The sequence below is a fragment of the Pleurodeles waltl genome, chromosome 6 (assembly GCF_031143425.1).
Source record: "Pleurodeles waltl isolate 20211129_DDA chromosome 6, aPleWal1.hap1.20221129, whole genome shotgun sequence".
NCBI lineage: Eukaryota > Metazoa > Chordata > Amphibia > Caudata > Salamandridae > Pleurodeles > Pleurodeles waltl.
The window spans coordinates 1,407,866,966-1,407,884,732 of record NC_090445.1 but is presented as its reverse complement, the minus strand read 5'-3'; the positions used below and the strand labels follow the sequence as shown (position 1 = coordinate 1,407,884,732).

Here is a 17,767-nt window from a genome sequence, read left to right as displayed (position 1 = left end):
CAACTGAGGGTTGTCAGTGACAGTCCTGTTTTGCCCCCTTTCTCAGGTGATTCTGGCTACCCCAACATGCGTTGGCTCCTGACACGAGTGAGGAATCCACGGACAGATGCAGAGAGGAATTACAATGAGGCACATGGACGTACTAGGAGGGTGATAGAGCGCATAATAGGTCTCCTGAAGGCTAGATTCCGTTGCTTTCATATCTCTGGGGGCTCCTTGGCCTATGAGCCTGATAAGGTGTGTAGAATAGTGGTGGCCTGCTGCATGCTGCACAACGTGGATGTGAGGAAATCTATTCCCCTCTTGGAGGAGGCGGTGATGTATATCCAGACCAGCTCCCTCAGAGAGGGGATGAGAGTGATGGTGATGATGAGGAGGGGGAAGATGTACATTCCAGGAACCAACTGATACAACTTTACATCCAGTAACTATGTGGGACTATTCGATGATGTTGCTGTCTGTGCAGCATACTGTCAGTGTGCCTTATCCTCTATGGGGGTGTTGGGGCTATAGACATTGTCACTGTGACCAGGTTTGCATGGGACATGTGATTATGGACAACTTGTTTGACAATTCTGTTGGCACAACCACATGTTATGTGTGAGGTGCCATTCCTGCAATTCAGATAAGAATAAATGATTTCAAAGACAATTGCATCCACACTTCCATTTGTTTCAACATAATGACAGGGGACATTGACATTGGTGAACAGGTGTTTTATTTGGTGCAAGGATGCCATTGTGCAGTTTACAGTGATGCGAGTGGGCTACTGGTGAATGTCCATATTGGCTACATGGTCTCAGCGTTTGTTGGCAGTGGTGGTATGTTCATCTATCATTTACAGTTTTTGGGGTTGTTATTGCATGGTGTGGATGGTGGTTCAGTGGCACACTTGGAGGACAGTTCTTGTCAGAGTCACTTCTTAGAGGGGCCTTAGTCTTGGCAGGTGTTCCAGTGCCATATCTGGGCCTGAGGGACCATTTGGGTGCCTGGTGTTGGCCTGTATGGGTTGAGATGCAGGTCTCCTGTGTGTCCTGAGATGGTGGCACAAGTCCAGTTGCTGCTGCTGCTGTTGTTGGCCGGTATGTATCTTGGCCTGTAGTAGGGGCTTCCTGGTCTGTGGGGGTCTTAGGCTGGGTTGGGACAAGGTGCAGCACTGCACCTGCTATGGTCGCCATGGTGGCATTGTGCAGTTTCCACTGCTCCATGGTCTCTTGGTGTTGGGCTCTCTGCAGCCTATGACTCTGCTCCAGGGTGGAAACAATCTGGGCCAATCTGTCCTGGGTATGGTGGTATGCTCCCAGGACCTCAGAGATCACATCCTGGGCTGCAGCATCCATCCTGTGGCCTCCCCCTTGGGCCACTGATGCCCTCCCACTGGGCCTAGCCCCCTGTGCCTGTGTCCCCTGCACAGGTCTGGTAGTACCACTTGTACTGGGGCCATCGTCTTCCTGCCTGTTGGTAGGGGTGACTGTGTTCCACCAGTCTGTGGCCTGGATACACAGGTGTGGGGACGGTTGCCCTGGGCTGATGTTGTTGGCTGGGTGGTTGGCATGTCAGTGGTGTCCTGGGTGGGGCTGCTGGATGGTGACTGTCCAGGACTGTGTGAGGGGCCAGGGTGTTCCTCACTGTCCAGGGTTTCCTCTCCAGTGTCGTGGGTGGTGCCTCTGTCTCCATGTGGGGCACTGCCACTCCTTGTCCTGTCCGTCGGGGTGGCATGGCTGGTGGTGCCTGTTGGAGGGAATGGACATGTCTGTTACAGTTGCATGATCGGACAGGGTGCACAGGGCTGGGCTGTTTTGTGCAGGTTTTCCACTTTTGGGACATGCAGGGTGCCTTTGTGAGGTTGCCATTGCATTTTGCTTAGGATGTGGAGGTGCATTGTGGGTGGTGTAGTGCCTTTGTGATTCCTTGCAGGGGTGGGTGGCTGTGCACAGGGGGTGCAAAGTGGGCCTGTTAGTGGGCTTGTGGGCATGCAGGGTGACTGGATGTAGTGCTTTTGGCCTGGGTGGGGAAGTGGTCCTGGTGAATGTTGGAGGGGTGTGGTGGTGCATGCATTACAGGTGTGGTGGATATGGGGTAATTGTAGATGACTTACCCGAGTCCATTCCTCCAGTGAGTCCAGTGAGGCCCTCAGGGTGCAGGATGGCCAGTACCTTTTACTCCCAGTCAGTGTAGTCGGGTGGTGTTGGTGGAGGTCCTCCCCCAGTCTTCTAGACTGCAATGCTGTGTCGGGATGCCATGGACCTCGCCTTCCCGCGCAGGTCGTTCCATCTCTTGCGGATGTCGTCCCTCGTGGTGGATGGTGTCCCACTGCATTGACCTTGTTTACTATTGTCTGCCATAACTCAATTTTCCTGGCGATGGATGTGTGCTGGACCTGGCCCCGAATAATTGTTGCTCGACCTTCAGTATCTCGTCCACCAATGTCCTTAGCTCCCTTCCTGTGCAGCGTGGGTGTTTGGGGGTGCCATGGTGTGTGTTGTGTGGATCTAGGTGAGGGTGCTGTTTTGTGGTTGGGTGTGTGAGTTGTGTATTGTGGCGCTCAGTGTCTGCTTCTGGAGTTCTCTATATCAGTTGTCCTAATGGCGTTGCAAAAGATTGTAGGGTGTGTCTGTGAGTGTTTTATAGTGTTGTGGATGTGTGTCAGGTGTGTGGGTTTCAAACTTGCCAATGTGTGCAGTTCTTACTGTTGGGTCCATTGCTGGCCGTGGCAGTCTGTACCGCCAATGGTCGTTCGACTTCCACAGACCGCTGCAGTTATTTGTGCATCATTATTTGGAGGGTGGGGGTTTGTGTGAATGGCAGTGGTAAGTTGGGAGGTCCTGCATTTCCGCCAACAAGGTCCTGGCAGTGACTGGTGGCTGGGACATTTTTGACGGATTCTGATTTTTGCATCTTTATATGGCTGGTTTCCGTTCACCGCGAATGCGGTCTTCTGGTCACCGTCGCCACAGTGGGCGATGGTGTTTCCCGCCATGTTCATAATGACCACCAAAGTCTCTGTAGTGCACAAGACCCTATTCAAGTGCAAGTGTCGGTTCCTCTGTAATCTGTATTTAACCAACTCCATCTCGACCACTGACTCCAGTTTATGCTTAGCTTAGCTCCAAATTCTGTCACATCGGTGGCGCAGGTATTTTTCCACACACAGCTTGTTTTCTACACTGAATGTGTTTTCACTCTTCTCACCAGAGCAGGGAACATATTGTGGGGGGTGCTAAGACTGTACCAGGATGAGAATGTTTACAGCAGAGAAAGGTATGGCTCTGTCTCTGGAATGCGCCTTGGGGCCTGGCCTGTTCTTTTGCGTGTTTTCGACATAGACCAAGTACGGCCAGCGCTTGAATTTCACAACTTACTCAAAGGGACAGGGAAGGTTACCAGAACCCTCCTCTTGGGTTTGTTTAAGATATATAAGGTGGGGAAACTTGGCGCTGAGACAGAAGGAATTAATTTTGAGGGCAGAGGCGCTGCTCAAAAATCAAATTCCATTGGGGAGTGTTTCTGTGTTCTCCTGTCTCAGCAGTGCATATACACAAATATATATATATTCACTGTATACGTGTTCATTGTTGCTGTATTGCACACTTTCTGCCTATTGTTAAACTGCTGTGATAAGCAGCGTTAAATTGGGACCCCTGAAGTCTGGGATGCCAGTATCTGGGATTCTACAGATTTTTACGATTCCAGTGATGAGTCAGTTAAAAAAGGTGGGGGCCAGCTTGAGCCAGCTGAAAAGAAAGTGGCTAGTGCATCGATGGAAAATACAGGGCACCCCACAAAACCCATGGGATTGAGATGCGCTCCTTTGAAGATTATTCTCAGCAGGAGATAAAAGATATAAGGGATAGGTTTCGTCAAAAACCTGGGGAAGCAGTGCTTACGTGGATGGTGTGGTTGTTTGACACAGGAGCTTCTGGGGTAGCACTGGGTGAGGGTGATGCAAGGAAGATTTGCACCCTTAGCGCTGATTCCATAATACAAGAGCAGTTTAGAGGTTATGGGATTCGAGGAGTGACCAACTTGGTGCAATTGGGAGTTGTGGGATGTAGCCAGAAATATCATACTGAATCACACTGGCCACCAAAAGATAAGCCTTGCTATATGCTGAGAGATGCTATGCAGAGAATTAAAGAAGAAAGTATGAAAACTGCTATTCTCTTGGATGAAATTCACAATTTGTTAGATGCTTCCTTGACAGTTTCAGTGCGAAACAAAATTATTTGCCTTGCTTCTCCAGCTTACAAGCAGGTGATAATGACTCTCCTAATTAATCATAGAGGGCAGGTATAGAAAGATGTAGTGAAGCCTGTCCATGAGCTAGGTGAGCTGGGAGAGTGGATGAAACCTGAGAGAGCCTTGAGGTCTGAGGGTTGCACAGGCAATAAAAGAGTATCTAGGAGAGATATGTTTATGGCATTACTGAAGCATGGTGTCATCATGGAGCAGATTGGTAGAATATATAAACGAAACGTTTGTGGGAGGGCTGGACAGAAAGGAGGACAGCAGGAAAGTGAACAAGCAGGATAATAAATGAGTGAATTGAGGCCAACCACAGATGCAGGAGGAAGGAAAAGAGAGGGAGACAAATGTTTCTTCACGGGGAAGGAGAAGGAAGATTTGGACCCCGATTGGTTAACTGCTGAAAACAGGGAAGGAGAGGAATCTCCTCACAGATATGATAGCATATATCCAGACTTGACTTGGGCAAAAGTTGACAGATTTCAAAATATACCAGGAAGCAGGCCAATCTCCAGTACAGGGATGGGCTCCAAAAGATAACAGACCACATGTTCATTTTGAAATTCACTGGAAGCATAAAAATTATCAAAGGGTATGGGGCTTAGTTGATACTGGAGCGGAGGCCTCTTTAATTTATGGAAATCCAAAAAAGTTTATAGGTCAGCACTACACCATCACAGGGTTGGGTGGAAAGCAAACCCCTGCAGCGCAGACTGCTGTTCAAATGAAAATAGGGAGAACGCCAAAAGCTAATACACTGTTTTGATTGTGCCCCTCCTAGAGTATACACTGGGAATTGACATTGTGAAGGGGATGATGGTTGTTATCAGTTTGCATTAAATAGAAAAATTCCAGTGGCAGTTGCAAGGGTGGGTCATCTGAAGATACCCCAAGTGAAGGTGGCCCCAGCAACCGAGCTCGTTTGTTTGAAAAAATACCGAATTCCAGAAGGGCATGAGGAAATAAGTGAGACTATACAGGAGTTGATAGAGGCAGGTGTGGTGGCTCCAGTCACCACTGAGTGGAACAGTCCTTTGTGGCCAGTGCGCCGAGCAGATGGGTGCTATTGAATGATGATTGATTACCACAAACTGAACAAGTATACGCCCTCTTTGACTGCCGCAGTCCCCAACACCATCACTTTTATTGAGAGAATACAAAAACATAAAGAGACCTGGTATGCAACCACTGATTTTGCCAATGCTTTCTATTCTATACCATTGGCCGCTGAGAGCCAGGAGCAATTTAGCTTCTCGCACAATGGCAGACAATTCAAGATGTTATGGGTCCACAAGGGTATGTACATAGCACTACTATCTGTCACCAGCTGGTGGCAGAACACCTGGATGAAGTATCTATCATTCCAGGGGTGCAATTGTCTCATTATATCGATGAGGTGATGATTCAGGGAGTGACACAAGACCAGGTGCAGACACAGTTTGACAGGGTTGTGGAACTCTTGCAGAGCAAAGGGTGGATGACTAATCCAGATAAGACACAAGGACCCTCTCAAAATGTGACGTTTCTAGGAATTCAGTGGAACTAGTAGCCGCTCCCCGTAATAAGCAGGATACTCAGAAATTCAATGGATTGTTTGGTTTTTGGAGACAGCCTGTCCCTCACTTGAGTCAGATTTAGACCTCTTTGGACAAAGTGACAAGAAGAAGCATGAGTTTGAATGGGGAGAGCAGCGGAATTGGCAAAAGAGGCAATTCAACAGGCTTTAGATTTATGGCCAGGACAGGAAGGAGATATTGAGTTACATGTAACTGTTCAGGGGCAATATGCAAATACAAGCATGTGGCAAAAACAGGAAAGAAAGAGGGTGCCCCTGGATTTCAGAACCAAAAAACTACCAGATGCTGGAGAGTGGTATACTACCCTTGAGAAACAGTTACTTGCGTGTTACTGGGCTCTAGTGGATACTGAGCAAAATACCCTAGGTCATAATGTAATTCTGAGACCTGGGATCCTAATAATGCAGTGGGTAATAAGTTCATCCAAACTTCACTGAATAGAACAGGCACAGGAAGCTAGTGTCATAATATGAAAGTGGTACATACAGCACAGGGTCAAAGTGGCAGCAGCCCTGCATGAACAGGTGGAACAAGCCCTTGTGCAGGATGATGAGGTGAGCCAGGAGGTGCCCAAGATAAAAGAGTCACCAGTGAGGTGGGGTGAGCCATTTGAATCCGTGTCCCCTGAGTATAGGAAGTATGCATGGTTTATCGATGATTCAGCCAAGTATGAGGGGGCCAAAAGACATTGGAAGGCAGTGTCATACATCCCAGTCACCAAGAAGTTGCTATCCACTACAGGAGAAGGGAAGAGTAGTCAATATGCAAAATGGTATGCTGTATATAAGGCACTGAAACAAGAATTGCCTGGGACCTGTCACATTTATATTGATTCTTGGTGTACCACCAGTGGGTTAAATCACCTGGCTTTCACATGGCATACACATAACTGGCAAATACATCCCAAGGAGGTGTGGGGCAAAGAATTGTGGCAAGAAATTTGGTAAATGCCTGAGCAAAGTACTGTTACTTTGTATCATGTATTTGCCCACTGTCCCAACTTCTTACTAGAATGATGGTTTAATTCCCTTGCAGACAACAAAGCCAAAATCCCAGAGGCAGAAGTAGGGTGACACAGGATTCTGACTTGATGGGGATAGCTAAGTGGTTCACCAAAAATGTAGAGATCTGGGAGAGAAGGCCATTAACAGGTTGGCAGAGATTAGAGGGATGCACATTCCCCTAGACTTGATAAAAACATTGATCATGTAGTGGTCTATTTGTCAACACACACAAAAGAGATCTGTCCTGCAAACTTCAAAGGTCGGTTGAGGAGAGGAAGATTGCCACAGCAGATATGGCAAATTGATTACATTGGGCCACTACCGAATAGTTGCGGGTGACAATACGCTTGCACATTAGTGGACACCTATTCTGGCTACCTAATTGCACTCCCATGCAAACATGCTAATCAGTTCAACACTCTCAAAACATTGTACTTGTTAATGTTGTATTATAGAGTCTCACTCCAAAACCAAAGTGACAATGGATCACATTTCAAAGGGAAATTGGTGCAAGATTATTGTTCACAACAAAATATTGAGAAGATTTATCACATTCCATATTACTCACAAGCCGCAGGACTGATTGAGAGAATGAACGTCTTACTGAAAGCCCATTTACGAAAATTATCAGATGGAACTTTGAGAAACCGGAGAGAGTATTTAAATGAAGCCCTCCAAATTTCAAATAACAGACCTTTGACAAATGCAGAGACGCTTTTAATGCACATGTTGGCTCCAGCCTTACAGATACAACCACATGTAGCGACCAATACCATCATGTATTGGGAATAAAACCAGGAGCCTTAGCTCCTTACAGAGCCACACCAGAATCTGCAGGTCTTGATTTACATGCTTTGAATATGTACAGACTGAAACCAAGAGACATGGCACTTCTTGAAACAGGTGTTGGACTACAGATTCCCGAGGAGCACTTCGGACCGATTGTTCCTAGATCTGGGTTGGCACTCAAAGGTATTCAGGTCTTGGGGAGAGTCATCGATGCAGACTACCAAGGAGAACTTAAGGTTATCATTTTGAACAGTGGAGACACTGACTTGATAATACAACCCAGAGACAGAATTGCACAGATTGTTATTATCCCAGTGTATGGAGGAATAGTTGAAAAGGGGACTGCCCCAGCCTTTCTTACAGTGCGTGGGGAGGGAGGTTTTGGCTCAACTAACAAACCTCCCGGTGCTAAGGTGTGGGTAGAATTCCCAAATCGTCCTCCTGAACCAGCAGATGTTCTAGCCAAGGGCAGGGACAACATATTGATAATCATGAAACCAGGACAGGACAAGTGGGAACATGTACCATCTGAAAAATGTTATTTGCAAGAATGATGATACTTGTTCCTTTTACAGATCATACTGCAAGGTGTCTTTGTGCTGGTTGCACCACCTGGTCAGTATTCAGGCGTGTGCGTGTAGGGTAGGGAGGGACCGAAAGCCCTCAGCTCTTAAGTGATTGACCAACCACGCCGATCGACACCTTTACTGCATCAGACTGACAATGTTTGGATCTATCTGCCACGAGCTGTGCTCTACAGATCGGATTTCTGGATGACGAATATGATGAGTACTGTTGATATCGTTTCAACTTTTTTGGTCTCCATACCGACTCCTTCCAGTGTTTTGCTGCAAATCTTTAATGCGACCAACAAAGATGGAGCAGTTCAAGAAAGTGACGTGTTGTCACACTGGTTTTGCCAAGAGGTAACAGATGAAAAATGGGACAATCTGACCTATGTGATTACTTACAATATTACTACTGATGATGTATGTTACAACTTAACTTGTGATACTTACAAAATCGGAAAATGTGCTCAAATGCGCCTGGAGACAACAGCGGGGTCACCTCAAGAGGTCCCGTGGGAACAACCAGTACTGTGTGAGCGCAGAAATGTTAAAACTTGTAAGAATATGAATAATAGCATGTCTTGCCAACATATTGTGACTGCTGCCAGCCATATCAAGCATGTCAAAATACCAGTGGGAGGGGGTTCTCTTGTGGAAATATCACTTTTACATACATTATGTGCCAATATAATGGGTAGACAGTGTGCCTTTACGCGGTTAGTACTTGTGATGTTTCTATTTCACTCTGTACATACTCGCTATCCAAGGGAAACAGTTCAATTAAGCAAAGACTGTGCCGCTGAAATTCAGTGATTATCTAAATCAGAACATATGAGCTTAAGTATTTCCATAGTAGAAGTTCCAGGATTAGCTGATTATAATACTCGAGTTATTAACAAGTTAGCATGTTTGATGGTTAAGAACATCAATCACATATCCATTGCATTGGATGAAGTGCTACTGGATATACGAGGCACTAGAAAAGATGCATTGCAAAACAGGGCATCCATTGCCTACATGATCATGGCTGCTCAGAGTTTGAGGGAATGTGCTACTTAAATTTGTCAGACCACCCTAAATCTATCCAGTCTCTTATTGATACTGTACATGAATTGGTTAAAGGAGTAAGACAAAATGTTGACAAAGGGTGTTGGGATTTGCTATTTGGCTAGTTGCCTGATTTTGGACAATTACCCAATATTTTAGGTGGAGTACTCATAGTGATTAGTTTTATAATAATACTATGTTGCTGGGCACAATGCATAACTAATCTACTCACAATGTTTAGACCAAAAAAGGTTACTTTTAAACTAGTATGCTATGAGAGTCACTGGTCTAAGGGTGGAGTGTAATGTTACCTGTATTTAACCACCGACTCCAACTTGACCATTGGCTCCATTTTGTGCTTAGCTTAGCTTCAAATGCCGTTGCATCAGTGGTGCAGGTATTTTTCCACACAGAGCTTATTTTCTACACTGAATGTGTTTTCATTCTTCTCACCAGAGCAGGGAACATATCTTGGGGGATGCAGAGGTGATAAGAGTGTACCAGGATGAGAATGTTTACAGCAGAGAAAGGCACAGGTCTGTCACAGGAATGCGCAATGGGGCCTGGCCAAATCTTTTGTGTGTTTTCTACACAGACCAAGTACAGCCAGCACTTGAATTTCACAAATTGCCCAAAGGGTGGGGGAAGGTTGCTAGAACTTTCCTCTTGGGTTTGTTTAAGACATATAAGGTGGAGAAGCTTGGTGCTGAGATGGAAGGAACTCTTTTTGAGGGTGGATGCACTGTTCAAAAACCAAATCATACTGGGGAGTGTTTCTCCTGTCACAGCTGGCCAGGGTTCAACAGCCTGATGTTGGCAAGGATGATATTGGATTTGATCCCCATGGGGATGCATTGTAATTCTTAATTCTCTAGCTTTGCTGTGCGCATACATAAATATATATATATATATATTCACCGCATACATATTCATTGTTGATGAATTCCACTTGATTATTTTGGTATCTCCACATGTTTTAGTGCATTCAAGTGAAATGCTCAGGTTAATATTTTTGTGTGTCTTCGTTTGATATCTGGGAAGAGCCTTAATAAATTAATTACTCAGACCAATAGTGATGCATTTTTTACATTCTTTAGCTTCATTCCCTCCTAGTTTGAAGCTCAGCAGAACATCCTCCTACCACTCTAGCTCAGAAAGACCCATCAGGCCAGAGTGAATTCATAAACAGCCCAACTGTCATATTGACCCAGATGTGCATTCCACAGACAGGCAAAGACACAGAATGATTAAGCAAGAAAATGCCCACTTTGTAAAAGTGGCATTTTTAAACTTACAATTTGAAAAACACCTTCACCCAAAGATGTATTTTTAAATTGTGAGTTCAGAGTCCCCAAACTCCATATCTCCATCTGCTCCTAAGGGGAAATTACACTTAAGAGATATTTCAAGGCAATGCCTATGTTATCCTATGGGAGAGGTAGGCCCTTCAATAGTGAAAAACGAATCCTTTTGCAGTGGGGCCAGATGGTTTTTCCTTCCCACTGGAAAGTCATCTGGCATTGTTACTCCTATGTCCAGAAAGTTTAAAAAAGTCTCTCTCTTGTGCAGAGGTTTCTAAATGGGGTGGAAGGTTACAATTGCAAGGGGATTCTGCCTCTCCCAGGGTGGCACATCATGGCACATGGGAGTTTTAGCCTTGCCAAAAACTACCACAGCTTTCCGATCTATTACCTGTAAACGTAAAGGGGAAGCCCCTTTAGTGATGCATTCCAAATTTCTGGTTGTCCTCCTTTGCTTCTGTCCTCTCAGGCCACGTGCATATTGAAAAATAAATAGCACTTGCAGATTATGTCCCCACCCTTTCCTTTTCCAGGAACAAGCCCAAGTCCTGGCAAACAGCTTTATTATATGGGAAGGACTGTGATCTTCCTGCTGGCCAGTAGAGTAACTAACTCTAATTTCAATACGACATGTAAAACACACCAGTATATGTCATACATTTTACATACACTGCACCCAGCCAATGTGGCTGCCTTTGGCCTACCTTAGGGGTGACTTACATGCAGTAAAAGGGAAGGTTTGGGCCTGGCAAGTGGGTGCACTTGCCAGGTCGAAATGGTAGTTTAAAACTACACACACAGGCACTGCAATGGCAGGCCTGAGGCATGTTTACGGGGCTACTCATGTGGGTGGCACACTCAGTGCTGCAGGCTCACTAGTAGCTTTTGATATACAGGCACTGGGCACACCTGGTGCACTACACTACAGACTTACTGGTAAATCAAATATGCCAATCATTGATAAACCAATTGGAAATACAATTTAGGCAAAGAGACCTTGCACTTTAGCACTGGTCAGAAGTGCCCAGAGTCCTAAGGCCACCAAAAACAAAATGCAGCACACAGTCTAAAATAGGAGGTCAGAACCAAAACATTTTGGGATAACCCTGCAAAAAAGGTTATTTCCAACATAGCACTTGACTCTCTCAGGGTATCAAAGAAGAGCAGTTCAAAGCCTACTCAGGGGACGTGGTTTGCACTCGTAACTCAGTTCACTTGTTCGGAAAAAAAACAGTGATTCAGTGATTCACTCCAAATGTCTGGTTGTCCTCCATTGTTTCTGTCCTCTCATGCCACATGCAGTTTGAAAGACAATTAGCACATGCAGATTCTGTACCCACCCTTTCCTTTTCCAGAAACACGCCCAAATCCTTGCAAATGGTTCTACTATATTGAAAGGACTGAGCTTCTCCTGCTGGCCAACAGAGTAACTGACTTGGCCCACTTGGGATGGACAAAGACCTGGAATCTAATTATGAACTGAGACAAAAAAGAATGACAAATCTCTGTGCAGGTATGACAAAAGCGATTTTAGATCTGCACTCTAAGTACATTTTTACCCAATAATACTTGAACTTTATCTCTGGCCTAGGAAGGGCAAAACTTATACTTTGGCATAGATCTTGTTAATAATAATTCAGTTAAGCATACTGGCTTTTCAGAAGCCACTACAGGTGCACACTATGAATGGCAATTCACATCATAAGGCCTACACCAGGTCAGGGATATTAAATATGCATAGCCATCTGCTACAACAACATCAGTGACATCACGTATCTCACCATTGGCACACATGATATCAATATTGATGGGTAATCTTTGGTTTGAGTGTATGATATTTACTGATGATATCTTGCTATGGGATGCTATTAATTATAATGAAATACCACCCTAGCTTCTGCCAAGTATTAGACCTGGACCCCATATGAATATAACCCACTGGGTATGGCATTTGTCAGTATTCAGCCCTGTCCAGCCCATGTGTGGACAAAGGCTACTGTACACAGCCCTTGGTGATGTGCAGTGGGTGTAGATAAGAGTGTAGATAAGTGTAGATGAGAGCACCATTTGGTCACCATGCACAGCACTAAACACTTGTCATGCAGGCCATGCTATAAACCCTCATTCTATCGAGTATACACAACATAAAATTGTAAGAACCTTTCTCTCTCAATGATCTATGCTCCACTCCATGCTAGGTGTGTACTTGTCAGTAGTTGGCAGTGATAATAAGGACCAGGTGCCTAAAGAGATCACTGTGCTCATGTTATGGGTGTCTTTCACTACACAACTGGAGGTCAGGGGACCAATTTTACTACCTTACATTATGGCCCTTTGAACAGCTGATTCCACTATTCCATGCTGATGTGCGGCTACACATGACGGGATCAGATTACCCCTCTGTTCATCACCCGCAAAACCAAATCACTTCTCACATTGAACACACTATTCTACTCTACAAACATAGCTCAACATGTGGAGCGTTGTGCTACTCTTCTGCCAAACTGCACTTCATGGCAGCGCTGAAGCAATCACCCAAGGCCTACCCATGAAAATACAGCCACACCTGTAAACAGGCATTTGCAAAGGTAATAGGTCTGAAGCTGTCTGCTGATCTCCTGGCATGGTCAATATATGTTTTGGTTTGCTTGTTTATGTTTGCTTGGGTTTAGCAAAACTTTATTGTTGTTACTGCTGCCAGTCCTGTCGTACTCCAAAAAACAAAATATTGGCTAAATGCACAAATATATTCTCGTACCCATTGCTAAAGTAGCCCCTGCCAATCAAAGAATCTACTTTGAGCAACAATGTGTTCTTTGTGAAATGGCAGAATGCTGTCACTCACAATGAAGCTTGCCAATTGCTGGAGTGGATCGATCCACTGCCCCATTTTCTATACTGTAGTGGTCTGAAGAAAAATCTGAATGACACAATAACAGACCAGTGGAAGAAGAAGGATAAAGGAGAGCCCCTGTAAATAAGAGTACGGCAAAAATATTTCAGTAGAATCAAAAAGTATTGCATAACGCCGACCTAAAAATCCAAGGTGTCAGCACTACAATAAGCTGCAGTAATAATGTGTAAGTATGACAAAAAATCCTATACAGTACCTCAAGAAATACAAAGGAGTCTTCTTACCCTGAAACATGACAGCACCACCGTAGCCTAGCTGCTGCTTCTCACGGAATAGCCGGTAGCAGGCACTGGGGCTAGCCAGGAGAAGACGGAAACCCTAGATAAAAAAAAGAAAAAACAACCACTGGTGAAAGGCAAAAAAACACAAAAATGTTAGGAACAAAACAAAGTCCGTCATCAACTTAGTTTATAAAAGAATGCCATCTTTCAACAAGTTGATGGATGCATTCAAGACAAAGATTTACACGGAAAGATGGTTAAGAAAATGTCACATTTCTCCAGGCTGCAAAATGGTCATGATCCATCATTAGAATAGCGCAGCAATAATATCATCTTTAGTCCCCTTTACACCTCTTGGGACTCCCATGATGTTCTGTTCAGAGGAAACATCATGAAAATACTTAGGCCCATAGTTATAGTCACTTTGAGGTGGATTAGAGTCATTTTTTTTTACGCTAATTCGGCGCAACCTTAACACCATATTTATGCTTTGACGCTAGACCCCTCTAACGTCAAAATATCCCAGTGTGGGGCATTTTCTGGATGCGTGATACCCCCTTGCGTCAATGAGATGCAAGGTAGGCGTTCCCATCTAAAAAATGACTTAAACACCCGTGCGCCATAATTATCCAACTGCACAAAAAAGGCGCACGTCTGGTGGGCGGAGCCGGAAAATGGCGCAAATCCCGATTTGCGCCAAAATTTAATGCCTGGGTCAACGCAGGCGTTAAAATGGGGCAAACACCCCACTACGTAAGGAAAACTCACAGAAGCAACATCAAAGCTCAAAAAGGAAAACATGGAGGTGCTATTCATCCAGCATGCACGAAGACGCAGAGCACAGGAGCACAAGCAGCAGCTACCACCACACCAACAGGGACCCCAAAGGCAACGCAAAAGGCAGGAGAGGATATTCAGGACCAGGACAACCCTTCAGGGCCTCAGGGAACATGCCATCATCCAGAGGTACAGACTAAACTGGCAAGCCATAGAGCAGCTGCTGCGCCACATTGAGCCACAGTTGGCACCTAGCTTGCAGACACCCCACATCATTCCACCAGAGTCCAAGCTGCTAGATGTCCTGCACATGTTGGCAAGTGGCTCTTTTCAAACCACTGGTGCCCTGGTTGCCGGAATCTCACAGCCCTCATTCTCTGCCTTCCTTCCAAGGTACTGTATCCATCATCTCCCTCACACCCCGCTACATCAGCTTCCCCAACACACAACAGAAGCAGCAGGAGAGCAAACAGGGGTTTTATCAAATTCATGGCTTCCCTCACATGCTTGGTGCCATTGACTACACACATGTATGGATTGTGCCACCTGCTGCAACCAAGCATCTATACCGCAAAAAGAAGCACAAACACTACATTAATGTGTAGGCCATTGTGGATCACCATTGATTGTTCACCAACATCGTGGCAAAGTATCCTGGGAGTGTACCTGATTCATTCATCTTCCGCCAGAGCACCATCAATCAGCACTTCCAGGATGGACAATATGGCAATGGCCTACTTGTTGGTAAGTTTAGAAACCTAGTTATTTACACACAGCACAGCAACCCTGTAGGACACACAACACATAGACCACTACATTGACACGTGGCCAGAAAGACACTGAGGTGTGAAACTGGTGGTCATGTTTGATATCCTGACCAAATGGGATAAACACATATGGACAAAAGACAGATGCAAATAACAAGAGATGCCACTCTACAGCCACACAGGACCAACTTAAAACCACACAGTGACAATGACATGGCCTTAACTGGCAGTACAACCTGGAAGATGAACCTTTCAATATCACATCAATAACACTCAATCCCACACCCTTCCAACCAATACGTCCTGTGTAAGGGGTGTGTAATGTGTGTTGCTGCAGGTCAAACACCCTGAGATATATAGCATGATGATGCTGACTCTAATGAAGGTGACATGGAATCTTAGAGGCAGTACCAACATCTCAGATCACTCCTGGGGTGACATTGTCAGCTAGCAATAAGGAAGTGGACTGTGCTATGAAAACATGTGGATGTGACACTAATGCAAAGTGCACACTGCCACACATACGGATTGAGACAATCCCCCATATACAAAACATGTTTGTGCACTGACGGTCCACACACAGATTTACTTTGGCCGCCACCTTTTGATGGTGCTTGCGTGGTGACTAGCTGTGAGATTAATCAGCACAGAGGCACTGATGTTCCCTGTTGCAGTGGGAATTTTAGATCCCACCCTGTGTACAAATGTTGTGATGAAAGCTGCCTGTTTCCTATTACTGATCCATAAAGTTTTTGAGCACACCAAGGTTGCCCTGTTGTCAGCCTTATAAAAGTTCTGCAGTGCCATAGCTGGACTATCCCCATGTGTGTTGTTTATTTATCTTTGCCTTTAGGCCAATTCTTGAAGGATACTCTGTCAATTCAGGGATTGGCTCCACAGTCTCATGACTAGACCTGCACGTAACAAAATGACAACATGGAGGCCAATACTGACACAGGGTACACATGGCCACACACCTGAACTGGACACCTTTGTGCAATGAACCACTGGAAATATGTGAACACATACAGCATGGTCTGCTGGTCTTCCACAGCCACAGGAGAAACATAGGTCATTTACATGACTCAAACTGTGTTATACGTAACAATTTTGGATTTCGATTTGAGACCCTGTGTCACAAACACTGTACCTACCTAGCATGTTCAAAAGCCTGACTCATGAGTAGTATACACACAAGTGACCATGAGGTAGTATTCAACATTTCAACATTTCTTTAAATGTGATCAGTTACATATCTGACATAGCCATTATAAACTGTCCTCTTTCTATCCTGTGTATAGTTTTTCATGGGAAATGTTTTGTCCCCAAAGTCAAGGAAGTACACACAGTAAAAGATGCAACAGATATCATAAACACATATCATGACTGATGTACCTCAATGAATGGCATCTGATGGTTATACCCTATTATAACACATTCCTAGATGCACATTGTGCCAGAATATTCTTGTGACGTTCACACAGAGGCACAACAACAATTTCAAGAGCCAATTTACAGACATAAACACACAGGCCATGAGTCTATTCGTTTAGTTGCGTAACTTTGCTATCCTCTATTAAGGCAACACCTGCGCAAACTAGTTAATAACAATTTTATTCCAAACTTTTGTGTTGATGTTGCGTCAGTTAAGAGAGCTAATCCGGCACAACAACATGAGTATTATGGCCTGCAGTGGTATGGTCTGCCACATGTGCCCGTACACTAGAGCACACACTGCAGGTCATACCATCCTATGTTTGTATAGTTATAGGCTGCATGCATGTAAATAAATGAAAAATAACACAAACACACTTTAAGACGGTTTTTTTGACGCAGAAGCATCAAAAAATGATGCATATGCGTCAATATATAGCGCATATGCGTTAAAAAATGACACTCACACTCATAATACATCGATTGGTCCCTAGCGTTAAGTCCAACACCGCACCCCAGGAAAACGGTTATCCATTAAAAATGTATTGATCATTGGATGCGGGTGATTTTTCATGCATATGTGTCAAAATAATTTGACTCAAACCCCGTAAGAGTAATAAAATTACATGCAATAGAACAAAATGCATCGCAATTGAGACAGGAAGTGATATAATAGGATATCCTGCTTACAGAAATTGTAGAGTGTCTATACATTCACTTTAAAGTCTGTGATTATTCCAGACAGTTGTTTCTGTGAATTTTGTGCTTTTGTTTCCTGTGTGCTATTGTTATTGTATTATTTTGTTTTGTAAGTGTCTGTGTTAATCTGTGTAAGTGTTTTATTATCATTTATTGTGATTATATTTGTCTTTGTACTGTTGGGAGTGTGTTAGTGGGTATTGTTATTTGGGGTATTGTTGGGCTGTCTGTGGGTTAGATATGTTTCCTTTTCATACCTCCTTTCCATGTTTTTCGTTCTTTACCCTTTCCTAACCTATTTTTTTTTAGATGTTGGGTAGACCAAGTCTTGGGAGAATGGGTGAGGAGGAGCTAGGGGCTTTTGTGTGGCTGGTGTGCCACTTCCTCCCCCTGATGTTGGAAGCTGGGGCCGGGTGATACAGG

The 17,767-nt window shown here is 44.6% G+C and overlaps 1 protein-coding gene across 1 annotated transcript in view; it reads right to left on the bottom strand.

Annotated features, from left to right (window-relative positions):
* The window catches only part of LOC138300898 (protein-arginine deiminase type-3-like), a 624,978-nt gene that overhangs the window by 75,328 nt on the left and 531,883 nt on the right, over positions 1–17,767 (bottom strand). The window contains exon 13 of the mRNA XM_069240758.1: positions 13,671–13,764. Within this exon, the coding sequence (XP_069096859.1) occupies positions 13,671–13,764 (94 nt within the window). The remainder of the gene's footprint in view (positions 1–13,670; positions 13,765–17,767) is intronic.